The sequence below is a fragment of the Panthera uncia genome, chromosome A2, assembly GCF_023721935.1.
Source record: "Panthera uncia isolate 11264 chromosome A2, Puncia_PCG_1.0, whole genome shotgun sequence".
Taxonomy (NCBI): domain Eukaryota; kingdom Metazoa; phylum Chordata; class Mammalia; order Carnivora; family Felidae; genus Panthera; species Panthera uncia.
The window spans coordinates 87,354,714-87,376,256 of NC_064816.1; the positions used below are offsets into that span (position 1 = coordinate 87,354,714).

Consider the following 21,543-nt stretch of genomic DNA (forward strand, 5'->3'; position numbering starts at 1 on the left):
CTATTGCCATATTTGCTCATGGGATTCCCCTCTACTCTCACAATATGAAACATCCTTATGTACCACCAAGGCTACTTTAATTTTTATTTATGTATGTTTTTTAAGTAGGCTTTACATCCAGTGCTGAGCCCAGTGCAGGGCTTGAACTCACGACCTTAAGCTCAAGACCTGAGCAGGGACACCTGGGTGGCTCAGTCGGTTAAGCGTCCGGCTTTGGCTCAGGTGGTGATCTCACGGTCCATGAGTTCGAGCCCCGTGTGGGGGCTCTGTGCTGACAGTTTGGAGCCTGGAGCCTGCTTTGGATTCCATGTCTCCCTCTCTCTCTGCCCCTTTCCTGTTCATGCTCTGTCTCTCTCTGTCTCAAAAATAAATAAACATTAAAAAACATTAAAAAAAAAAAAGATCAAGAGTCAGCTGCCTAACCAACAGAGCCACCCAGGTCCTCCCACCAAGACTACTTTAAACATCCCTTCTCCAAAACCACACCAGCCTGAGCCTGGCACCACTATTTTTGGCCTCATGACTTCTACATGTGACTCCGACAGTCTTGCTCATGACTTCGTGTGAGCACTTTGAACTTCCTTTATTTAGTTCTTTCCAGTTCCCAGTCAGACTGTCATTAGTTCACACTTCTGTGCCCATGCTTCCCTCTGTCTAATTCTTCCCCTTCCTTGGCTGCAAGCCTCCTTCTCCCTTTCTCTACTTGACAGCTTTCTGCTCAGATTCCTAAGTTCCAGACATGGCACTGGGTATTCTCTATCATTTTAATTTTTGCTATTCTTACTTAGGATTCTTAATGTGGGATGTGTAGACACCTAGGTCCTGAGATTCTCACTTGCTATGCACTCCGCATACTTGGAGGGTAGGGAATGACTGTCTCCTTAGAGATGCAGATTCTGGGGTCCCCCTTCTCCCTCCAATTCAATTAAAGCCTGGGGCAACCTTTGGGAATCTGCATTTGATACAAGCATTTCAGGTGTTCTGATGAAAATTGTAGCCCATGCTTTGATCAAGGCTGAAAGGGTATGTATGAGTAAGCTCCAGGGCATCTGTGAACCTTCAGAAATTTTTTACACTTTGTTTCTATACGTGTATTTGTATTTCTCTGAGGGGAGGTTTTCATAAATTTATGGATTTGACTTGTTGATTTGTTGATATTGAATAGAATGTTAGGTAAGGAGCAGTGCTCAGTCAATACTTGCTTGTAGGGGTGCCTGGGTGGCTCAGTTGGTTAAATGTCTGACTTCGGTTCAGGGTATGATCTCACAGTTTGTGAGTTTGAGCGAAGGGGTCTGTGCTGACAACTCAGAGCCTGGAGCCTGCTTCCAATTATCTGTCTCCTCTCTCTCTGCCCCTCCCCTGTTTTTTGCTCTGCCTCTCTCTCTTTCTCTCAAAAATAAATAAATTAAAAATAAACACTTGCTTGTATAGCCTTTTATCTCTGTAGCTAATCACATATGAATGTGTATGAAACACACGAAAAAGGAAGTGAATATTAAGCACACCAAAGCAGAGTCCAGGATATTTGGAATGCTAACAAGAAAACCACAATAGTGGGCGGCCGGTGTTGACAAGTGTGTCAAACTGCTTAGTCATGTTAACTATTCAGATTAAGCAGCTTTAGTGATGGAGGGAATTCAGGGTGCAATTGCAGCTGAGAAGGGTTCAGTGATTACACAAAAGGTGGGCAGTGGAAAGGATTTGTGAGGAAACAGGTACGCAGTCAGCCTGGGTTGCTGGTAAGAAGGTGAAGGAACAAGAACAGGAAGGAAGGTTTCCCACAGCAGTTTGCATGTTACGAAAGAGTGGATGGCAGCTGCAAGAGATGATGAAACCCATTTTGTGTTCTAAGGACTACAAGTTTCGTGTGGTTGATTGTAAATCCTGCTCAAGCCAGGATGACTCCAGTTTCTCTTGGGGCTTCTGCCCAGCTGGAGACATGGGCATGATGGGCCCTGCTTTGGGACACCTGGTAAATCTTATTGGGAGTTTCTCAGAACTATAAAGTAGGAGCATGGAGCTTGGAGAGTATCATTTTATTTCCCAGAAAATGCCAAAGCCTGCCTACGTGGGGTTTACATGATGAATCCTTGTGCAATTGAGAACACATGTCTCGCAGGTGCAGAAGTAGGTTTCTAGACCTTCTTGGCCTCTTTGCATCCAGCATACTTTGTTTTTGGCTGCTTCCCAAAATGATCACCTTTTTACTGCCTCCCCATTAAAAATAAGAACACTATGTCTTCCATATGTTCATTTTACACACTGGGATGAAAGTCAAGATCTATCCTATAGATTAGAGCTATTTATATGTTATTTCATTACTTCTTAGTGACAGGTAGTGACATAGTAAGCAGGCTATGTCTGAGGACCCAAAGGGGGTCTTATAGGACTGGAGGGTCCTTGGCTTTGTACAGGATAGAAATCAAATATGAGCCGGGAAGAAGTGAGAGCAGAGTTTAATGAATAACCTAAGTGATAGCACAGAACAGATAGAATACCCCAGATGGAGTGTCTGGGAGGCTCAGAAAAGAAGTGAGTTTCTCCACTGCTTGGGATTAGGGCTTTATGTTGGAAAGGGGTCCAGGGCATGGGTTCCTTCACGAATCCAGGGTAGGGTCCAATCAAAGGTGAGTGTCAGGTGAACAATAGGTGTTATTCCACAAATCACCGAAGGAAGGGGCTGTTGGCACCAGTGTCTGCTGAGGTTTGTTCTTAAGATGCTATCAGGTATATGGGGGCCTAGGACGAAACTCAGAGAATGATTAACTTTCTTGTTTCCCCCTTGGAATGTAAACATAATTAGCTTCTTTGGTTTACTCAGATGCAAGATGAAATATATAACATGAGCAAATGGGCCTAGCAGACAAACAGCACAGATGGACCTTTTCTAAAATGGATCTCCTTTGGGGTACCTGGGTGGCTCAGTCGGTTGATCCTCAGACTTTGGCTCAGGTCATGATCTTATGGTTCATGAGTTCAAGCCCCACGTCAGGCTCTGTGCTGATGGCTCAGAGCCCGGAGCCTGCTTCAGATTCCATGTCTCCCTCTCTCTCTGCCCCTCCCCGGCTTGTACTCTGTCTCTCTCTCTCAAAAATAAACAAACATTAAAAAAAAATTAAAAAATAAAATAAATCGGATTCCCTTCAGTTTCCCCATCACATTAGAGTTACAAGTCTTAGCAGTAAGCTAGTTGTACTTACTGGACTCGTCTCTAAGGGCTTTTTCTATTTGTAGCATAGTGAGAAAGACCTATGCAGGACTAAAAATGAAAGATCTTTTATGGCAACTTAAAAAAACTTATTATCACCACTTATAGTACTTACAAGTTTTTCTGCAGCAAAATATTTTGATTCACAATCAGTTCTTAATCTTGGTAAAACTTACTGTTATCAATGTACTTCATGTGCCTGAAACATCTTCCTCACTAGCCAGTATCTTCCATATCACTCTAAGAAATGCAAACCAGTTAGAATTTAACTTGAACAGAACATAATCTGGAGTCTGCCATTAAAGTATTTATTATGCATTTTGAAGAAAAATCACTTATATGCTTTTAAGGATTATTAGTACATATGCTTATCAGTATATTTTAAAATCTTCTTAAAAAGGTTTATTTTTTTATTTTTAAAACTTTTTCTTAAGGTTTATGTATTTTTGAGAGAGAGTCAGAGCACAAGCAGGGAAGGAGCACAGAGAGAGGGAGACACTGAATCCGAAGGAGGCTCCAGGCTCTAAGCTGTCAGCATAGAGCCCGATGTAGGGCTCGAACCCACAAACTGCAAGATCATGACCTGAGCTGAAGTTGGATGCTTAATCGACTGAGCCACCCAGGCACCCCAACATTTATTTATTTTTGAAAAAGAGAGCACGTGCGCATGGCACAGACGGAGATAGAGATCCCAAGCAGGCTCCATGCTGACAGCGCAGGGCACCCATGTGGGGCTCCATGTCAGGAACCATACAATCATGACCTTAGTTGGGTGCTTAACTGACTGAGCCACCCAAGTGGCTCCTCAGTATATTTTAAGCTTACATTTTTTCCCTGCACACTCAAGTCTCCATTCCTGTCATTTTCATTCAGTCCATCTTTTTCCACCTTTCAAGAATCCAGGAATCTTTACAGAAATAACTTGTTTCCCCATAAGTCACAAGAGTAGGAGAAAGATAGTGAAGAGACCCTAACTTCTGTGCCATCAAAAGGCATTAAATAAGCATAAATTTTTCAAGAGGTGCCAAGACTCACCAGGAAGAAGAAAAAAGTACGATAAAGGCTTTTGAGCAGCTTTCTATTACTTTATTATTCTGTGTGAGAATACTATCTTATAAGCCAATTGTAACATTATCCAGAACACAACATTTACATACTGTGAGAAATAGTCTTTATGACAACTTCAGAAACAACTACTACAAATTTACAACTCCTATTCGAAACCTGCTTGACCTGATATAGTTCAGAATTCAGAACTTTTATTAGAAAGGTGTGTCTGTCATATATTATGCAACACCTTCAGCAAGGGCTGGAGCTGCACCATAATCACACACATTAACAGTTCTGTAGGAAATTTAGGAATATTCAAACCAAGTGAATATTCAGTTATACATAGCTTCAGTTCCATTCACTTCAGATTTAACTACCAGGGAGTTAGGAAAGACAGATAAAGGATTGAGACCTCCATTGATATGTTAATTAGAAACTCAGTTCTTTATATTGGATATTTAGTTCAGAGCCAGGGTAAAAGATTGGTCTTTGCTTCCACACAAATGAAACAATGTATTTAAAATGAAAATTCGAACAGTATATTTTGTTTCAGGAGGTAAATGTAAAATAGACTGGCCTGTTTAACGAAGTTAATCACATTGCGATCTTCTTGAACTCGTCTAGCTCTATTTTGGTTGAAAACTCTATTTTTTGGCGCAATAGTTAAAAAAAAAACATCAGATCAACCCCAAGCTTGCAGGGTAAGCATCCCTTGGGGCTTCACCGACCTTGGACATCATGAAGAATTGTAGACGGGTAGGGAAGCCAGGGATGCTGCAGAGTGCTTGAAGCATTATCTTCGCTGGGCAAACTTCAGTCTCAGTGTATAGAAAAAGAGATTAAGCAGATATCTGTGTGGTCACTACTCTCTTGCCAAGACACAGGGTGAACAAGATTCCTTTAAAAAGCAATGGTATAAATTATTGCTTGAGGGTTGCAAAAAGAGTCGCACTGTTAAGGGGAAGGAGCGGCTGGCAAGACAGAGCTGGGGCTAGAAGAGGCAGGTAAACAGGGCGCCGAGTCTTGCACAAACTGGACCAAGATTGAGTTTGAGGCATCAGTTACTACGTCAGTCCCAGGGTTGTGTGCCTGCGTAGGCGGAGGGCTGCCTGCCCGGAGTCTCCCGCTGTATCCCTGGCCCGGGCGCTGGGCTCCACCTGCTGAAAGCAGTCAACCGCTGTCCGGCAGGGCTGGGGCCATTTCTCTGGCGTCCGGGAAGCCCCTCCCAGCCCCGCAGCCTGGAACCCAGCCTCCGGCAGAGGACGCCCGAGTGAGATTGGGCTGGGTCCTATCAGAGCGCAGGCCCGGCTCGTCCCAGGCTTCAAGTACGGGGCGGGACCCTCGCGGCTTTCCATCCAATCTTCGTTCGCTGGTGCCTGCGGGGCGGGACCCTCGCGGCTTTCCGTTTAATTCCTGCTCCTCGGGGGCTGCGGGTCGCGGCCGAGGAGGTGAAGGGCAAGCGGTGAGGACCAGTAGGCCCGATGGGGCAGCGCTCCCTCTCTCCCCAGCCCGTGGAGATGGTGGGGAAAAGTTAAGTTGCGTAGAACAGAGTTCCATAGCGTGGAACGGCGGAAGTGCTCGGACTCGGCGGGAGTGTCGAGTAGTCAGGCAGCTCGCCTGCCGCGGTCGTAGAAGTACCCCCGAGGTTGGGCCGCCGGGTGGTGCCGTAGCGCTGCTTATTTGGATTTCTCTCACTTGGTGGCCTCCTGAGTGTGCGGAGCAACTTTTGGTGTGGTGGGAGAAGTCTGAGCTCTCCTCGCTCTGCACTTCTGTATCTACACCCAAGCTTTAAGCTTGTCGCCCTGCGTCTGGGCGGGGGCCCCAGATACCGGGCACCGGCAGCACTTTGTCTCTTGAGTGTGGTTGTCCAAAACCTGGTGAATCCCGTAACAATTGTTCGCCAGCTGTCTGGTAGATGGACTCTTTTGAGTGCGTGCTCTGATTCCCAACAGTTTTAAGTCTTAGGGCTTCATAGCCTGCAGATTTCTTGTCTTCCATTTTCTTAAGCCAGTTTTTGGTAAAAATTTCCATGTTCCCTCCCGCCCCCGGCGGTTGTCACGCTAGTTTCTTGCTTCCCACAGTCACCAGCCTAGTTCAAACCCCTGTGTTCTCAAACAGGATGGTTGCAGCGGCCTCCTGGAAGTCCTAACCAGTTCATCTTCCTGTACCGGTATGTGGCAATTTATTTTTTTACTTGCTGTTCCCGATTCTCTTTTCCAATCTGTGTTTACATTTTATTGCCCCCAGGAAGCCATCCTGTAATTAAATCCAGTGTCATGATTTTTCTTAATGCGTATGTAGGTTCTTTTAGACTTCATCTTTGTAGTTGAACATTCAAAACAGTCCTTGCTGAAAAAATCTCCTAATTCATATTTTCACTGTGTACATTTTGGTGAGTTAAGACCATATAGGTATGGGATTGGTAGTCTTGGTATCATTTTTCTAGCGTCCATTAAGTACTAAGGGAGGTAGGTATACAGAGAATAGCTTATCTTTTCTACGTATGTGTATTAGATTCTTATTGCTGCCATAACAATTTACCATAAACTTAAAAAAACAAAACAAACCACACAAAATCACAAAGTGGTTATCTCACAGCTTCTATAGGTCTGAAGTCCAGGTAGTTTTAGCTGGGTACTCTGCTTAGCACCTCACAAAGCCGAAATAAAGGTTTCTGTAGTCCTGGGCTCTGGTCTGGAGGCCCTGAGGAAGAATCCACCTCTAGGCTAAGTGAAGGTGCATAATTTATTTTCTTACAGGTGTACTAGGGCCAAGGACCCGATTTCCTTCCTAGGCTCCAGCTGGGGGCTTTGTCAGTTCCGTAAGACCACCTGTATGTTCATTGCCAGACAGCACCTTCAATCCTTTTCATGCTTTTAATCCCCCTGACTCATCTACAGCCAACTGCTGGAGTAAGCTTTCTGCTCTTGAGGGCTCAAATGATTAGACCCACCTGGATAATCTAAGGTCACCTGTGCTGTGTAAGACAACATGATCACAGTCATGGAAGTGATGATCTCATTATATTCACAAGTTCTGGAGAGTGTAGGGGTGAAATCATGGGAGCCATTCCTAGAAATTCTGCCTAGCATAACATGGTTGTCTCAACTAGATTGCTTTATTTTTACTTTTTTTATTTGTTTTATTTTTTTAAACACTTTTTTAAATGTTTATTCTTTGAGAGAGAGAGAGACAGCACATAAGCAGGAGAGGGGCAGAGAGACAAGAGACAAAGAATCTGAAGAAGACTCCAGGCTCTGAGCTGTCAGCACAGCCCAACACGGGGCTCGAACTCACGAACCGGCAGATCATGCCTTGAGCTAAAGTCGGACGCTTAACCGACTGAGCCACTCGGGTGCTCCAGATTGCTTTATTTTTATGATGTGTGTTTTTGTTTTTTATTTTAAGTTTATTTAGAGATTGCGTGCCAGCAAGGGAGGGGAAGAGAGAGAGAAAGAGAGAATATCCTAAGCAGATTTCTTGGTGTCTATGCAGAGCCCGACACGGGGCTTGAACCCACGGATTGTGAGACCGTGATCTGAGCCGAAATCAAGAATCAGACTCTTAACCGACTGAGCCACCTAGGCGCCCCTGTGAAGTGTTTTTGCAGTCATTTAAAAACAATCCTGGAGGCACCTGGCTGGCTCTGTAGAGCATCTGACTCTTGATCCTAGAGTTGCAAGTTCAAGCCCCAATTGGGTATGGAGCCTATTTAAGAATGATAATAAAAATAAATAAAACAATCCTAACAACAACTCTTTCTGATTGTATGATTATCCTCTCTACAGATAAGGGAATTTGGTTCAAGTCAGTTGCCCAGAGGCTCATGACTAGAAAGTGGTAGAGTTGGCATATGGACCCATGCCTACATTTCCGTTAAGTCTAAAGCTAATGTTGGTGGATGGTCAAAATAAAGTGCAAAGTCATTAGATAGCAAGAAGCTATTAAATGGGAGGTCTTTGTTGTACCTTACTTCTGGATTATATCTTTTTATTAGCGCTGTAGGTTGAACTGTTTTATCCTAACAAAGCTTGATGACATGAATGACAGTGTTTTCACATACATCTAGAGGGTGGAGGCTAGGGGTAATAGGAAGATTCTGTCAATACATGGTGTCTGTAAGCAGTTGAGGTGTCTGTAAGGTGCTGCTTCCATTGGTCATACCTGTTAGTGAGGAGAGAAAGCACAGGGAGAACACATGTAGTTAGTCCTTTATAGGGGCATGACCTGGAGGTGACACATTTCAAAGTCATACTGAGCTCCAAGGCAGGGTAGGAGATAAAGCTGTGTGGCTTTATACCCAGTTGAAAGTCAGGATTCTGTTAAGAAAAAAAAAAAAAAAAAAGGAAACAGTTAATATTGGCTGATAACAGTCTCTGCCACACCCTTGCTTTTGATAATGTTTTATTCTTTAACCTATGAGTGGAATATTTTATTTGGTTTGCTGTCAGTTTTAATTTAAAAAGATTTTAAAGCACAGATAATTCTTAAGGTTCCTTGATTTCTCAGTTGCTATTAAAGACTCTGAGAAACTTAGTTTTCCTTTTAACATTTGTATACCTCATTCACATTTTGGATTAGTTTGATTTCTCTGATGAAAATTAATAAATTTGTTCAAGATTGCTGGGGATACTTGAAGTCATTCTGGGTAGGCTTCAAACCATCTGCATGCGGTTACAACAGCTTGTCGTATGATTGATGAATTCTGTAATATTCTACAAGTCCACAGCTGGATGAATCTTCTGCTTTTCATACTAGGCTCTTGGGAGTGCTCACCTTCCACCCAGCATAACTTGCTACACATCTGAATTCTCCCTACCCATTTAGAGCTCCTGTGGGTTCTCTTACCTGTCTCTAGTAGCTTTTGTTTAAGGGGAAGATTGGAATCAAACAGATCTTGACCTTACTAGAGTTGGTAAATTGTCTTTTGAGTTTTGGTTTCTTGGTATGTAAAATGTCAGTGAATGCCAAAAGGCAGAGATAATAGGAAGATTAGATAAGGTCTTCTATGATACCGTAGTACTTGGCAAATAGTAGGTACTGACTCTGAGCTCCACCTCTTGGAATCTACATGTTTTTTTGTTTTTGTTTTTTTTGTTTTTTAATTGATTTTCTCTCTCTGACAAGTTTATGACTTCTGTAAGGACTAGAACAAAGTTCTGTATATACTGTGGTCTCTAGATAATGATTTATTGCATTGGAACTAGCATATATAAGAATATTTATGAGATTGAAATTGTGAGGGCTTTTTTCTTTAGTTTTCCTGTTGTGATTGCATCATGGAAAATCACTTGGCTAAATCAACTGAAGAACGAACATTTCAATACCAGGATTCTCTTCCATCTCTGCCTGTTCCTTCACTTGAAGAATCATTAAAAAAATATCTTGAATCAGGTATGTATGTTTGTAATCTTTTCGTATGTATTATATTATTAGCAATGTAGGAAACTATGAAATTACTAGAAGTTGATGGGGGTGTAATTGTTTTTTCCTTGAGACTCATGGTAATGTATCCTTAAAATGTGCAGAACTTTTTTGTCTTTATTTCTCAAGTTACTTTTTCCATAGTTTGAAAAGCCAGATAGTATTTTTAGGTTTATAATAAAAAGTAGCAGGCCTCTGTCTCATTCTCTACTCCCACCCCCAAATCCCACTCCCTCAGGCAAGCATTTTCAAATATTTTTTCAGTTTTTTGATATTGTTTATCTCCAGATATCTTCTATCTCCAGATTTAAAGTAACATGTTTATACTACTATTTCTTTTTTTTTTTTTAGTTTTAGATATTATAAATTTGTTGGTAAAAAGATGTGGATTTAGCTCTTTCACACCTTTTACCTTTCCACTCTTCACGCTCAGCATATATGCAGTCCAACTTATCCACGTTTTCCTTTTCATTCTCTCAATATAGTTGTACAGAATCACCATTTGGGATTAAATGATTAAATTAGTATTCACTTGATTGAACTCCAGGTTTTACCTCATTTAAATCAGTATGTACCTGTGTTACTTTACCTGATCATTTAGGGTTTATGATTATGCAGTCAATCACACTGTGCTTTGGTTACCTTTTTGCTGTTTTTTTTGTTTGATTTTGCCTCATTTTTCATTTGCTTACTTTGCTTTGTATCCTTAACTAATTCACTCCCAAACACTTCAATACACTGAAAACCCTTATGTACATTATATATAATACATATATGTGTATGTACCTATGCATATATTAAACACATAAGCTATTCTCTGAGTTTCATTTCTTGGACACATCCCTCCTAGGGCCCTCTGCCCTCTTCCTTCAATCAGCATATTTTTCTTAAGTTGGTTGATAGCTGTTCTCTGGGGACTTTCTTTCCCCCATTATCCTAGCAGTTTGCTTCACCTCTCCCTCCTTTATTGGATTCTCTGGTTCCTGTCTTTTTCTTCCTCTTTTCACTTATATTTGTGAAGTACATCTTTAGTAGCTACTTGAGAAAAGAATTTCTGGGAAAAAAAGAATGTGAGACCTAAAAATTTATTCTATCCTCATATCTGATTGTTTGGCTGAATATAGAATATTCTGGGTTGGAAATGATTTTTCTTAGGAGTTTTGAAGGTACTGTCTGTTCTCTTGAGAGGTCTAATGCCATTCTGTTTGATCCTTCATATGTGGCCTGTTTTTTACTTTACAGATGTGTTTGGAAACCTTTTTATCCCTACCATTTTGATTGTTTCCATGTCCCTTAGTGTGTAGATTTTTTTTTCTCATTTATTTCTCTGAATACACAGTAGGTTCTTTTAAGTTGAAAAATTCAAGTTACTCAGTTTGAGGAAATTTGAAAAATAGTATTTCTTGAATACTTTTCTCCTTTGTTTTCCCTCTCTTTCTGGAATTCCTAGTAATTGGATCTGGGGCATTCTGGACTAAGCTTTTAATTAAAAAATGATTTCCCTTATTATTAGTGCCTTTCCCTTCCTGGGAAAGTGTCTGTTTATTGTTTGGGACCACCAATCCTATTTTTGCTTATTCTGCTTTTGACTGTCATGTGAGAGGCTTTCCTCAAATATCAGAAAATTTGTAGTCTTCATATTTTAGAGTTAGACCCTAAAAAGCCGATTGAAAGCTCTATATGTGTGGGTAGGGATTTGGTGACCAGTGGGCCTTCTAGTGACTCTTGTTGCAGAGATCTAGCAGTTCCATTGGGACCATGCCCAGACCTAAGTAATAATTTTTCTTGGACTGATCTGTTTCCCCAAAGAGTCCTCTTTTGTTTAGAAGGCATTAGCCTGATTTCTAGTGTTTTGGGAACTAAGTAGGGGAAGGAGGCTGGAGGGGTCATTGTTCTGGGTGTACCCTTTCATCATAATCTCTTTTTTTCAATATGACTTAGGAGCCATGTATTCTGTTTGTCAATTTTTTCCTAAGAATAAACCTCTAGATTTCTGCTGGCATTGGTAGGAAGTTGCCTGGCTTTCTAGAGTGGAGAAAGATCTACAGGAGACCTGTTTTCAGCCACTTTTTGCCCCCCCCCCCCCCTTTGAAAGTCCATTTGCCTAGAATTCTTGAACCTTTCTGGGATTCTACTGCAGGAATTGACTTGCTTCTTGGTTTGCACCTAACCTTAACCTTGTATCTTCCTCCCTTCCGCTGTCTAGGCTTTAGACAGGCTTTCTCCATTCTACAAAGTCCCCATTTTCTCATGTGTTTTCTAATTTGTAAAATGTTAGCTTAACTGGTCTGCTGTCCTCTCCTTCCATATTCTTGGTCCTTATAGGTTTTTGCCTTTTTAATTACCGTGATTTTACTGAATTCTAGGAGGTTTGGAGATAAATGTATGCATTTGGTTCACTTTGTTGAACCGAAAGCCCTTGATGTTCTTTAAGTTTCTTCTTTTCTCTTTTTCCTCAGGTACTTTTATCTGGGAATTCAAGTTTCTTTTGTAAAAATTTTAATGATTATTCACTGTTTTTGATTATACATTTCACTTGGACTGTTGCTAAATACAGCTGTTTAAATTGACTTTAAGATAGTACTTGGAAGAGACAGAATCATAAAAAAGGAAGATATTAATGTCCTTTGCTAATTTGCTTTTCTCGGTAGCAAATTTTCAGAACAATTGGTTTTCATTTTCATGGGCTAAAATCCTGTTTTTTATTTGTTTTTGTTTTGTGTGTGTGTATGTATTTGGAAGGAAACTGTTATTGGCTCTGGCTCTGGGCTGGAGGCAGGCTTTACACTTAAATTTACGTACATATTGCACTTACGTACATGATGTTCAAGGCTCTGCTTGAACATTAGTGGAAGGAGATTTTAATTTCTCTTATTCATGGCTAAACAGGATTAACTTTTCTGTTGGACTAATAGCTAGATGATAGTTCTATCTTTATCTTTTTAATTCTCATCATCCAGAATAATTTTAAAATAGTTTTTCAGAAAAAGGTTATCAGATTACCCAGTATCCACTGTTTTATTTTTCACCTCATTTTGCATTGTTGCTTTTCAGCTATTTTTATGTTGTAAACTCTGTCATAATTTATTGGACTGCTGTAGTAATTAATGCATTTATAATTGTTTTACATAATTAAGTCTCAAGATTTATGTAATAATGTGAGTTTATGGTACTTGATGTCTAAGTATTTTAATGCATATTTTATCTTTATAGTAAAGCCATTTGCAAATAAAGAAGAATATAAAAAAACTGAAGAAATTGTCCAAAAATTTCAAGATGGTATTGGAAGAAAATTGCACCAGAAATTACTTGAAAGGGCAAAAGGAAAAAGAAATTGGGTATTTGTGTTATTGTACTTATAATTAGAAAATTGATGATGCTTGAATGAAAAATAAAAATGTTTTATTTAAATAGCTTTCAATTTAAAATTATTAGTGTAAATATCCTTGCAGTTGTTGTTGTAATCATCCAGAAGAATGAGGGAATTGTTTAACTCTAGGGAGTTTTAAGTGTTGTGTGTGAACTTTTCTTTTACCACATGGAGAACTTGTTAAAATGCAGACTTCCTGGGACCAGTGATTCTGATTCAGTATCTCTAGAATGGGGGCCCAGAAGTCCTTATTTTAACTTTCCATGTGGTCCTGGTGGAGGTGATATGCAGACCCTGCTTTGAGAGAAACATTTTGTTCAGGTAATCCTAGCCTGAAAAAAATAGACATGCCACATAGGTGGCATACAAATACTTAAATATTGCATGGGAGAGAAAGGGCCATTACAAAGTTGGAGTGGAGAATGGTTTTGAGTATTATATGTTGGAATTAGGTAGATTGAGGGGGAGATGTTGATACAGTCATTACTGAGGCAGTGCATAATTTTCTTTAAGGAATCTTGGGCTTCTTCAGCTTAACTACTCTGCTTCTGTAGTGTGAACCAGAGGTTAGGTTTTCATAATTTAAAAAAATTGCCAGGGTGCCTGGGTGGTTCAGTTGGTTAAGCTTCTGGCTTTGGCTCAGGTCGTGATCTCGCAGTTTGTGGGTTTGAGCCCTGTATTGGGCTTTGTGCTGACAGCTGAGAACGTGGAGCCTGCTTCAAATTCTGTGGCTCTCTCTCTTTCTGCCCGTCAATGACTCGTGCTGTCTCATAAACATTAAAAAAAATTGCCTTAATCTAGAAATAATGATTGTAACTGTATTTAAGCTTTAGAAATAAAAAGCAAGTTGATCTTTCCATTAGTCATTGATAACTATGAAGGAGTAATAGAATTTTATACTTTGAGATTTCTTTCTTCACAGTCTTGAGACTTGAGCAATTTTAATTGAATCAGGGTAAGGTAAGAAGTCTGTATCCTTTTTGGTTACTTCCTTTTCTGAATGATTATAGTTTATAACATCCATTTCTTAAAAAATAACTCCAGATAATTTGATGAGATCTGCATATCTGCCTGAAATTTAGTTGCATATTATAAAAGAAGGACACAGAAAGCACTGAAAATTCTGAATTAGTTTTATGTGTACTGAAAAGGTTTCATATTTCTGATTTAGCACTGCAGTTTTTGCTTGGAAAAGGAAAATTGCAAATGTCTTACTAGTTGTTATAATTAAGTGAGGATTTGTTAAATATTTATTATACCCAAAGTACTCTGGGAAAACTCACCTAAGGACTTCGGTGTTGTGACTTCAGTATGATCTATCTGAAGGTGACTTTTCAGTGCTTTCTTGTTGCCTGTTTTTGGTAATGTAATTATAATTAAGATCCTATAGTTCCAGAAGAAAGAAATGATCATAATACCATTTTTCAATATCTGTGATAATTTAAAACAAGAAAGTATGTTTTTATTTTTTAATTTATCATTTTTTTAAAAAGAGCTTACTGAGGTAAAATTGACTTAAAGTCCATTGTCCGTGTACAATTTGATGTGGGTAAGTAAATGTGTTTTTAAGTGTTAAAGAGTAAAGAGAAAAGAACAAATACAGCTTTTGTTTTTTTGGTTTTCTTTGGCAGCAATTATACATTCAAGTATACCCAATTGCATTAGGCTGAAGTTCTTAATTTCTTTTAGCTGGAAGAATGGTGGCTGAATGTTGCCTATCTGGATGCTCGTTTACCGTCACAACTGAATGTCAATTTTGCTGGTCCTGCACCTTATATTGAACACTACTGGCCTCCAAAGGAAGGCACTCAGTTGGAAAGAGGAAGTATAAGTCTTTGGCATAACTTGAACTACTGGCAGCAATTAAGAAAGTAAGGACAGTTATGTGAATTTAGTAACAGGTTTACCTACAGTTTTAGGTGGCAAAATGTTGAGAAGCTGAATTTTAGTTATTCAAAGATACTATAGTTGTGACTACTTGTTTTACAAGTGTTATAAAGACTTGTTGACCAAAATACTTTTTTTTGTTTAATAGGGAAAAAGTGCCTGTTCATAAAGTTGGAAATAATCCTCTAGATATGGATCAATTCCGAATGGTGTTTTCCACATGCAAGATTCCAGGGATTACTAGAGATTCAATTATGAATTATTTTAGGACTGGTAAGTAGAAAACATGGGTACTTTTTTGGTTAAGTCATTAGGATTTGGATAGTTGTGCTGTGGTTTCTACTGTGATGCTGTGGATGACTAATTGGAGGCTTTCTGTGAACCTTTTAGTTGTAAGTAATTGATGGGAATGGATTTTTTTTGTTTTTTAAATGCTTATTTATTTTGAGAGAGAGAGGGGCACAGAGGGAGGGGAGAGAATCCCAAGCCGGCTTCTTGCTGCCAGCCCAGAGCTCGACATGGGGCGTGAACTCACCAATTGTGAGATCATGACCTGAGCTGAAATCAAGAGTTGGATGTGAAACCAACTGAGCCACCCAGATGCCCTGGGAATGGATTTTATAAAATGTGTCTTACATACTTCTATATAAAAGCTGGTGTTTATGTTGCATCATTTGAGTATTTAAATTTTAAAGAACATTATCGATTAGAATATTAGGAAATCTGGAACATATGATTTGGATCTTTCTGTCTCTACCCTCTTACTTGAATTTTCTTTTTGAGTGTTTGCTTATATATGGTTATTATGCCCCATTTCTCTGTGAGTATGCCCTTCCTTCCACTCCCAGCCTTTTGAGGTGAGAGCCTGGTGTCAGTCTTCTTGAAGGCATATGAGTTCAGATTGACTCACCAAAGTTTTTGTTTTTACTGTCCGCTTAATGGTAAATTCTGCTTGGTGTGCTAGCATATCTCAAAATGGAAAATTCTATTGTAGTAACTACCTGTTTTTGGTTATTTCAGGATCTTTTTCTTTTTTATAAATTTAATAACATAGTTTATAGTTACTGCAGAATGTAACTATGAAAGGATATTTTTCTTACCTGAAATTTTGTTTAAAAGTAAAATTTCTGGGGCGCCTGGGTGGCTCAGTCAGTTAAGCGTCCGACTTCGGCTCAGGTCATGATCTCGCGGTCCGTGAGTTCAAGCCCCGCGTCAGGCTCTGTGCTGACTGCTCAGAGCCTGGAGCCTGTTTCGGATTCTGTGTCTCCCTCTCTGTCTGACCCTCCCCCGTTCATGCTCTGTCTCTCTATGTCTCAAAAATAAATAAACGTTAAAAAAAAAGTAAAATTTCTTTGCCAGTTTTGCTTGTAGTGTGAGGAATATGAGTTTACTTTCATAAACTCCTCTTTGTAAACCTCATTAGATGCTTGAGATATTTAATGTCCTCAGGCCCACACACATTTATATTGATGTTCCAAGTGAAAAACCTGGTTACTTAGGGCATAAAGTTTAATGCCCGAACATGAATGGAAAAAATGAACAGGAGAAAATGGAATAGCCGTAGCAAAGAGAGAAATATGCATATGGGTTAAGAACTCAAATCAGTCAACCTGGTTTTCAAGTTCAATCTTTACTATTTGATAGGTATGTTCTAAGATAGATAAAATAATCCTTTAAGGTACAGCATGTATTGCGAGTTAAAGTGTGGGATTGTGATGCTTCCGTCTTTGGTTTTCTTTTTCAACATTACTTTGGCTATTTGGGGTCTTTTGTGGTTCCATAGAAATTTTAGGATTGTTTTAAGTCTGTGAAGAATGCTGGTGCTATTTTGATAAGGATTGCATTGAGTGTGTAGATTGCTTTGGGTAGTTTCGACATTTTAACAATATTCTTCTAATCTATGAGCATGAAATGTTCTTTGATTTCTTATTGTCGTCTTCAATTTCTTTCATAAGCTTTGAATAGTTTTCAGCATACAGGTCTTTTACCTCTTTGGTTAGGTTTATTCCTAGGTATTTTATGGTGTTTGGGCATGTAAAATGCAGTCATTAATTTAACAATGTGCCTCTTAATACAGTCCTTCAAGCTATCATAAACTATATTCTTATACTTACAGCCATGCGAAGAGGTATAGTTAGGGATAAAGCTGAGGTAATAAGTAAACAAATAACAGAGTTGGTGATAAATACTGTATAGAGAATTCAAATAATGGGTAAGTAGGTGGCTGTTTAGGTAGTCAGGGAAAGCATCTCTGAGGATATGAATAAGATGTTCCAGAAGTTTTTTGTCTTTTTATTTTTGATTGGTTCATATTGTTTTTGTGTTGAGGGAAGAAATCCCCCGGGCATGAATAAATTTGGCATGTTTGAAGGGGAATATGGATGGAGCACACGAGGCCACGGGGAGGTGGCCGACTGGAGTGGTGACTAGAGGCTGGATCATATGGTAATTTGGAAGCCAACTCGTGGATTTGGATTTTATTTAAAATGTGAATAAGATAGTATTAGTGAGTTTTGAGGAGGAAAGTGATGTGATCAGGTTTATGTTTTGAAAAGATGATTGTACCTGCTGTTTGAAGATTAAGATTTTTAGGAAACAGACAGTGGTAGAAGCAGGGAGATCAGTTAGAAAATAGTTTTAGGGGCGCCTGGGTGGCTCAGTCGGTTAAGCGGCCGACTTCGGCTCAGGTCATGATCTCGCGGTCCGTGAGTTCGAGCCCCGCGCCAGGCCCTGTGCTGACAGCTCAGAGCCTGGAGCATGTTTCAGATTCTGTGTCTCCGTCTCTCTCACCCTCCCCTGTTCATGCTCTGTCTCTCCCTGTCTCAAAAATAAATAAAACGTTAAAAAAAAAAAAAAAGAAAATAGTTTTAGTAGTTCTAGTGAGCTACAATAATGACTTGTACTTGCGTAATAATATGGAACTGATAAAAAGTTCTTAGATTCTGGGTATATTTTGGTTTTGGGTTTAGCAGAATTATTCATAGATTGGTTATGAGATGTAAGAAAAAAAAGGGGAATCAGATGACTTCAAGGTATTTGGCTTAAGAAATGGGGTAGATAGATGTGTTGGTTGATGAGGTGGGAAAAATTGGGACGAAATATTCAGGGAGGAAATTAAGAGGTCCCTTAGGCTATGTTGAGTTTAAGATGCCTTTTAGACATCTGAAGTGGAAATGCAAGTAGATAGTTGGATGCAAAGTTTGGACTGGGGGAGCAGTTTCAGTGCTGTACCAAGAGATTTAGGAATCACCATTAGCAGGCACAGAAAACATTTTAAAGCCCTAAGAGTAGCTTTTGTAACACATATAGAGGAAGATTATCAAGTGAACAAATAATGGTGCTTAGCACAATTAAATATGGTATTTGGTGGTCTGAAGAGTCGAACACAGCAAAAGAGACTAAAGTGGGAAGGAAGCAAGGACAGTGGTCTCCCGGAAGCCAAGAGGAGGAAGTGTTGTACTGAATGCTCCAAAGGTCAACTGAGATAAAATTTAAAAGTGACCAAATTATTTGTCAACATGACATGGACCGGCTGCCCTCGACAAGAGCAGTCTTAGTGGAAGTTGGGGAAGGGAGCTCAACTGGAGAAGATGAAAGGAAGCTAAGTAAGTAGTGACAACATTTGGAAATAATCCTTACGGAAGAAGTTTTGATGTACAGTGGGAGATACTTTATTTTTTTAAATGGGTACTATTATATAACAAAGAGAAATAAAAGGCATCCAAATTGGCAAGGAAGAAGTCAAACTTCTGCTATTTGCAGATGACATGGTACTGTATGTAGAAAACTCAACAGATACCACCAAAAAATTGTTAGAACTAATACATGAATTCAGCACAATCACAGGATATAAGATCAACATGCAGAAATCTGTTGCATTTCTATACACCAATAACAAAGTAGCAGAAAAAGAAATCAAGGAATTGATCCCATTTGCAATTACATCAAAAAACAATAAGATACCTAGGAATAAACCTAACTAAAGAAGTACTCTGAAAACTATTGAACACTTAGGAAAGAAATTGAAGAGCACACCAAGAAATGGAAAAGCATTCCATGGTCATTGAAGAACAAAACATTGTTAAAATGTCTATACTACCCAAAGCGATCTATACATTTAACGCAATCCCAATCAAAATACCACTAGCATTTTTTGCAGAGCTAGAACAAACAATCCTAAAATTTGTACGGAACCACAAAAGACCCCAAATTGTCCAAGCAATCCTAAAAAAGAAAAGACTGGGGGCATCATAATTCTGATTTCAAGCTATATTACAAAGCTGTAGTCATCAAGACACTATTGTTACTGGCACAAAAAGAGACACAAAGATCAATGGAACAGAATAGAAAACCCAGAAATGGACCCACAATTACATGGTCAACTCCTCTTCAACAAAGCAGGAAAGAATATCCAATGGAAAAAAGATAGTCCCTTCAACAAATGGTGTTGGGAAAACTGGACAGTGACATGTGGAAGAATGAAGCTTAGACCACTTTCTTACATCATACACAAAAGTAAATTCAAAAAGGATGAAAGACCTAAATATGAGACATGAAACCATCAAAATCCTAGAGGAGATCACAGGTAGCAACCTCTTTGACCTTGGCAACAGCAACTTCTTACTAGACACGTTGCTGGAGGCAAGGGGAAAAAAAGCAAATGTGAACTGTTTCATCAAGATGAAAAGCTTCTGTACAGTGAAGGAAGCAATCAAAACTAAAAGGTAACTTATGGAAAAGGAGAAGATATTTGCAAATGATCTATCAGATAAAGTCTATAAAGAACTTGCCAAACTCAACACCCAAAAAACAATCCACTGAAGAAATGGGCAGAAGACATGAATGGACACTTTTCCAAAGAAGACATCCAAGTGGCTAACAGACACCTAAAAAGATACTCAACATCACTCATCAGGGAACTACACATCAAAACCACAATGAGATAACCACCTCACACCTGTCAGAATGGCTAAAATTAACAACACAAGAAACAGCAGGCATTGACAAGGATGCAGAGAAAGGGGAAACCTCTTGAACTGTGAGTGGGAATATAAACTGGTGCAGCCTCTCTGGAGAACAGTATGTAGGTTCCTCAAAAAACTAATAATAGAACTACTCTATAATCTAGCAATTGGACTATTAGGTATTTACCCAAAGGATACAAAAGTACAGATTCAGAGGGGTCCACAAACCCCAGTGTTTATAGTAGCATTATCCACAATAGTCAAACTATGTGTGTATGCATATATATGTGTATATGCATATACACATATGTATACACACATACACCCACACAACAGAATATTAGCCATCAAAAAGAATGAAATCCTGCCATTTGAAATGACATGGATGAAACTAGAATGTATTAGGCTAAGCAAAATAACTCAATTAGAGAAACCATATGATTTCGCTCTTATGTGGAATTTAAGAACCCAAACATGAACATATGAGAAGAGGGGGTTGGAAAGAGGGAGAGAGGAAAACACCACAGGAGACTCTTAATGATAGAGAACAAACTGAGGCTGATGAAGGGAGGTGGGTGGGAGATGGGCTTAGATTGGTGATGGGTATTAAGGAGGGCAGTTGTGATGAGGACTGGGAGTTGTATGTGAGCGATGAATCACTGAATTCTGCTGAAACCAATACTGCACTAGATGTTGGCTAGCTAAAATTTAAATAAAAATGAGTGCTATTACATCACGAGATTGGCATAGGAGAGGAAGAACAATAATCTTACAGGGGTAAGAATAAACAGCCAGAGTCTTTGAAAAGATAAGAGCTGAGAGGGTCAAAAAGTAGAAATGGTGGAGGGGTTGGTCTTTGACAAGAGCAATGATGAGAGGGAATGCAGAAAGTGTGCATCTTGATGCAGACATAATTGACCAATTTTGTTGTGGGAAGATGAGGAGGTCCTATGAATTCCTTGTGTTTTCATTGGTGAAATGAGAACTGAGGTCATCACCTGGGGTAGAAGATTTGAGGAGAAAGGAGATGGTGTGAAATACTAGTCATTTTTGGAAAGTGGGAGAAGCACATTTGCTATGGAAATGTAGGGTAGCTGATCAGTGTTGAGTGCCCATTTGAAATGGTGTTTACGAATTTAAAATTAGATGATATATTCTTTTTTTTCCCTACAACAATCAAGCAGGTGCAGAAAGAGAAAGTGGAAGATTTAAGTGTTTTGGAAGAGAGAAATTAAAATGGGTCATGGAATCTATCTTGAAGACAGAGAAAATTGAAGAAATGATGTATGTGGAGGCAGCCTGTAAGCTGCTATGGCTCAAAGGATGGTGTCAATAAGGAGGCAATAGTTAGAACTATTTTTATTTTTACTTCCCCCTTAAGAGACCATTAACACTAATTCCGTCATGCCTTTTGCCCTGTTTACCTCATTTTGCCTAGAAGTTCAGACTTCTCAGATCATAGCCTGTCCTCTGGATTCGTGGATTTGTGCATAGCCTAATTTGATCTACGTTCCTTACTACTGTGACCCACTCTCCTTTCCTTTTCCAGACTCTTGTGTACTTCCTGAAGCACACAGTCAGCAAAATCCTTTATATCTTCAACCTTTTCTCTGAAAGTTCCTGTTTACTTTGAAGGGTTC

At 39.4% G+C, this 21,543-nt stretch overlaps 1 protein-coding gene and 1 long non-coding RNA gene across 3 annotated transcripts in view; one reads left to right on the plus strand and one right to left on the minus strand.

Moving 5' to 3' along the window:
• Nucleotides 1-2,441: 2,441 nt before the first annotated feature.
• Nucleotides 2,442-5,600, minus strand: LOC125929879 (uncharacterized). Its single transcript, XR_007459988.1, has 3 exons — nucleotides 4,987-5,600; nucleotides 3,385-3,448; nucleotides 2,442-2,739 (listed from the first exon to the last, which is right to left on the minus strand). It is a non-coding gene; the product is annotated as an uncharacterized LOC125929879 (long non-coding RNA).
• Nucleotides 5,578-21,543, plus strand: part of CROT (carnitine O-octanoyltransferase) — a 47,561-nt gene continuing 31,595 nt past the window's right edge. The window contains exons 1-6 of one of the 2 annotated variants that reach the window (XM_049641388.1): nucleotides 5,578-5,720; nucleotides 6,377-6,428; nucleotides 9,517-9,652; nucleotides 12,896-13,020; nucleotides 14,742-14,923; nucleotides 15,088-15,212. In XM_049641388.1, the coding sequence (XP_049497345.1) occupies nucleotides 9,538-9,652; nucleotides 12,896-13,020; nucleotides 14,742-14,923; nucleotides 15,088-15,212 (547 nt within the window). In that variant the 5' untranslated portion in view covers nucleotides 5,578-5,720; nucleotides 6,377-6,428; nucleotides 9,517-9,537. Of the gene's footprint in view, nucleotides 5,789-6,376; nucleotides 6,429-9,516; nucleotides 9,653-12,895; nucleotides 13,021-14,741; nucleotides 14,924-15,087; nucleotides 15,213-21,543 lie in introns of both variants that reach the window. The other variant, XM_049641389.1, reaches the window with a different exon arrangement.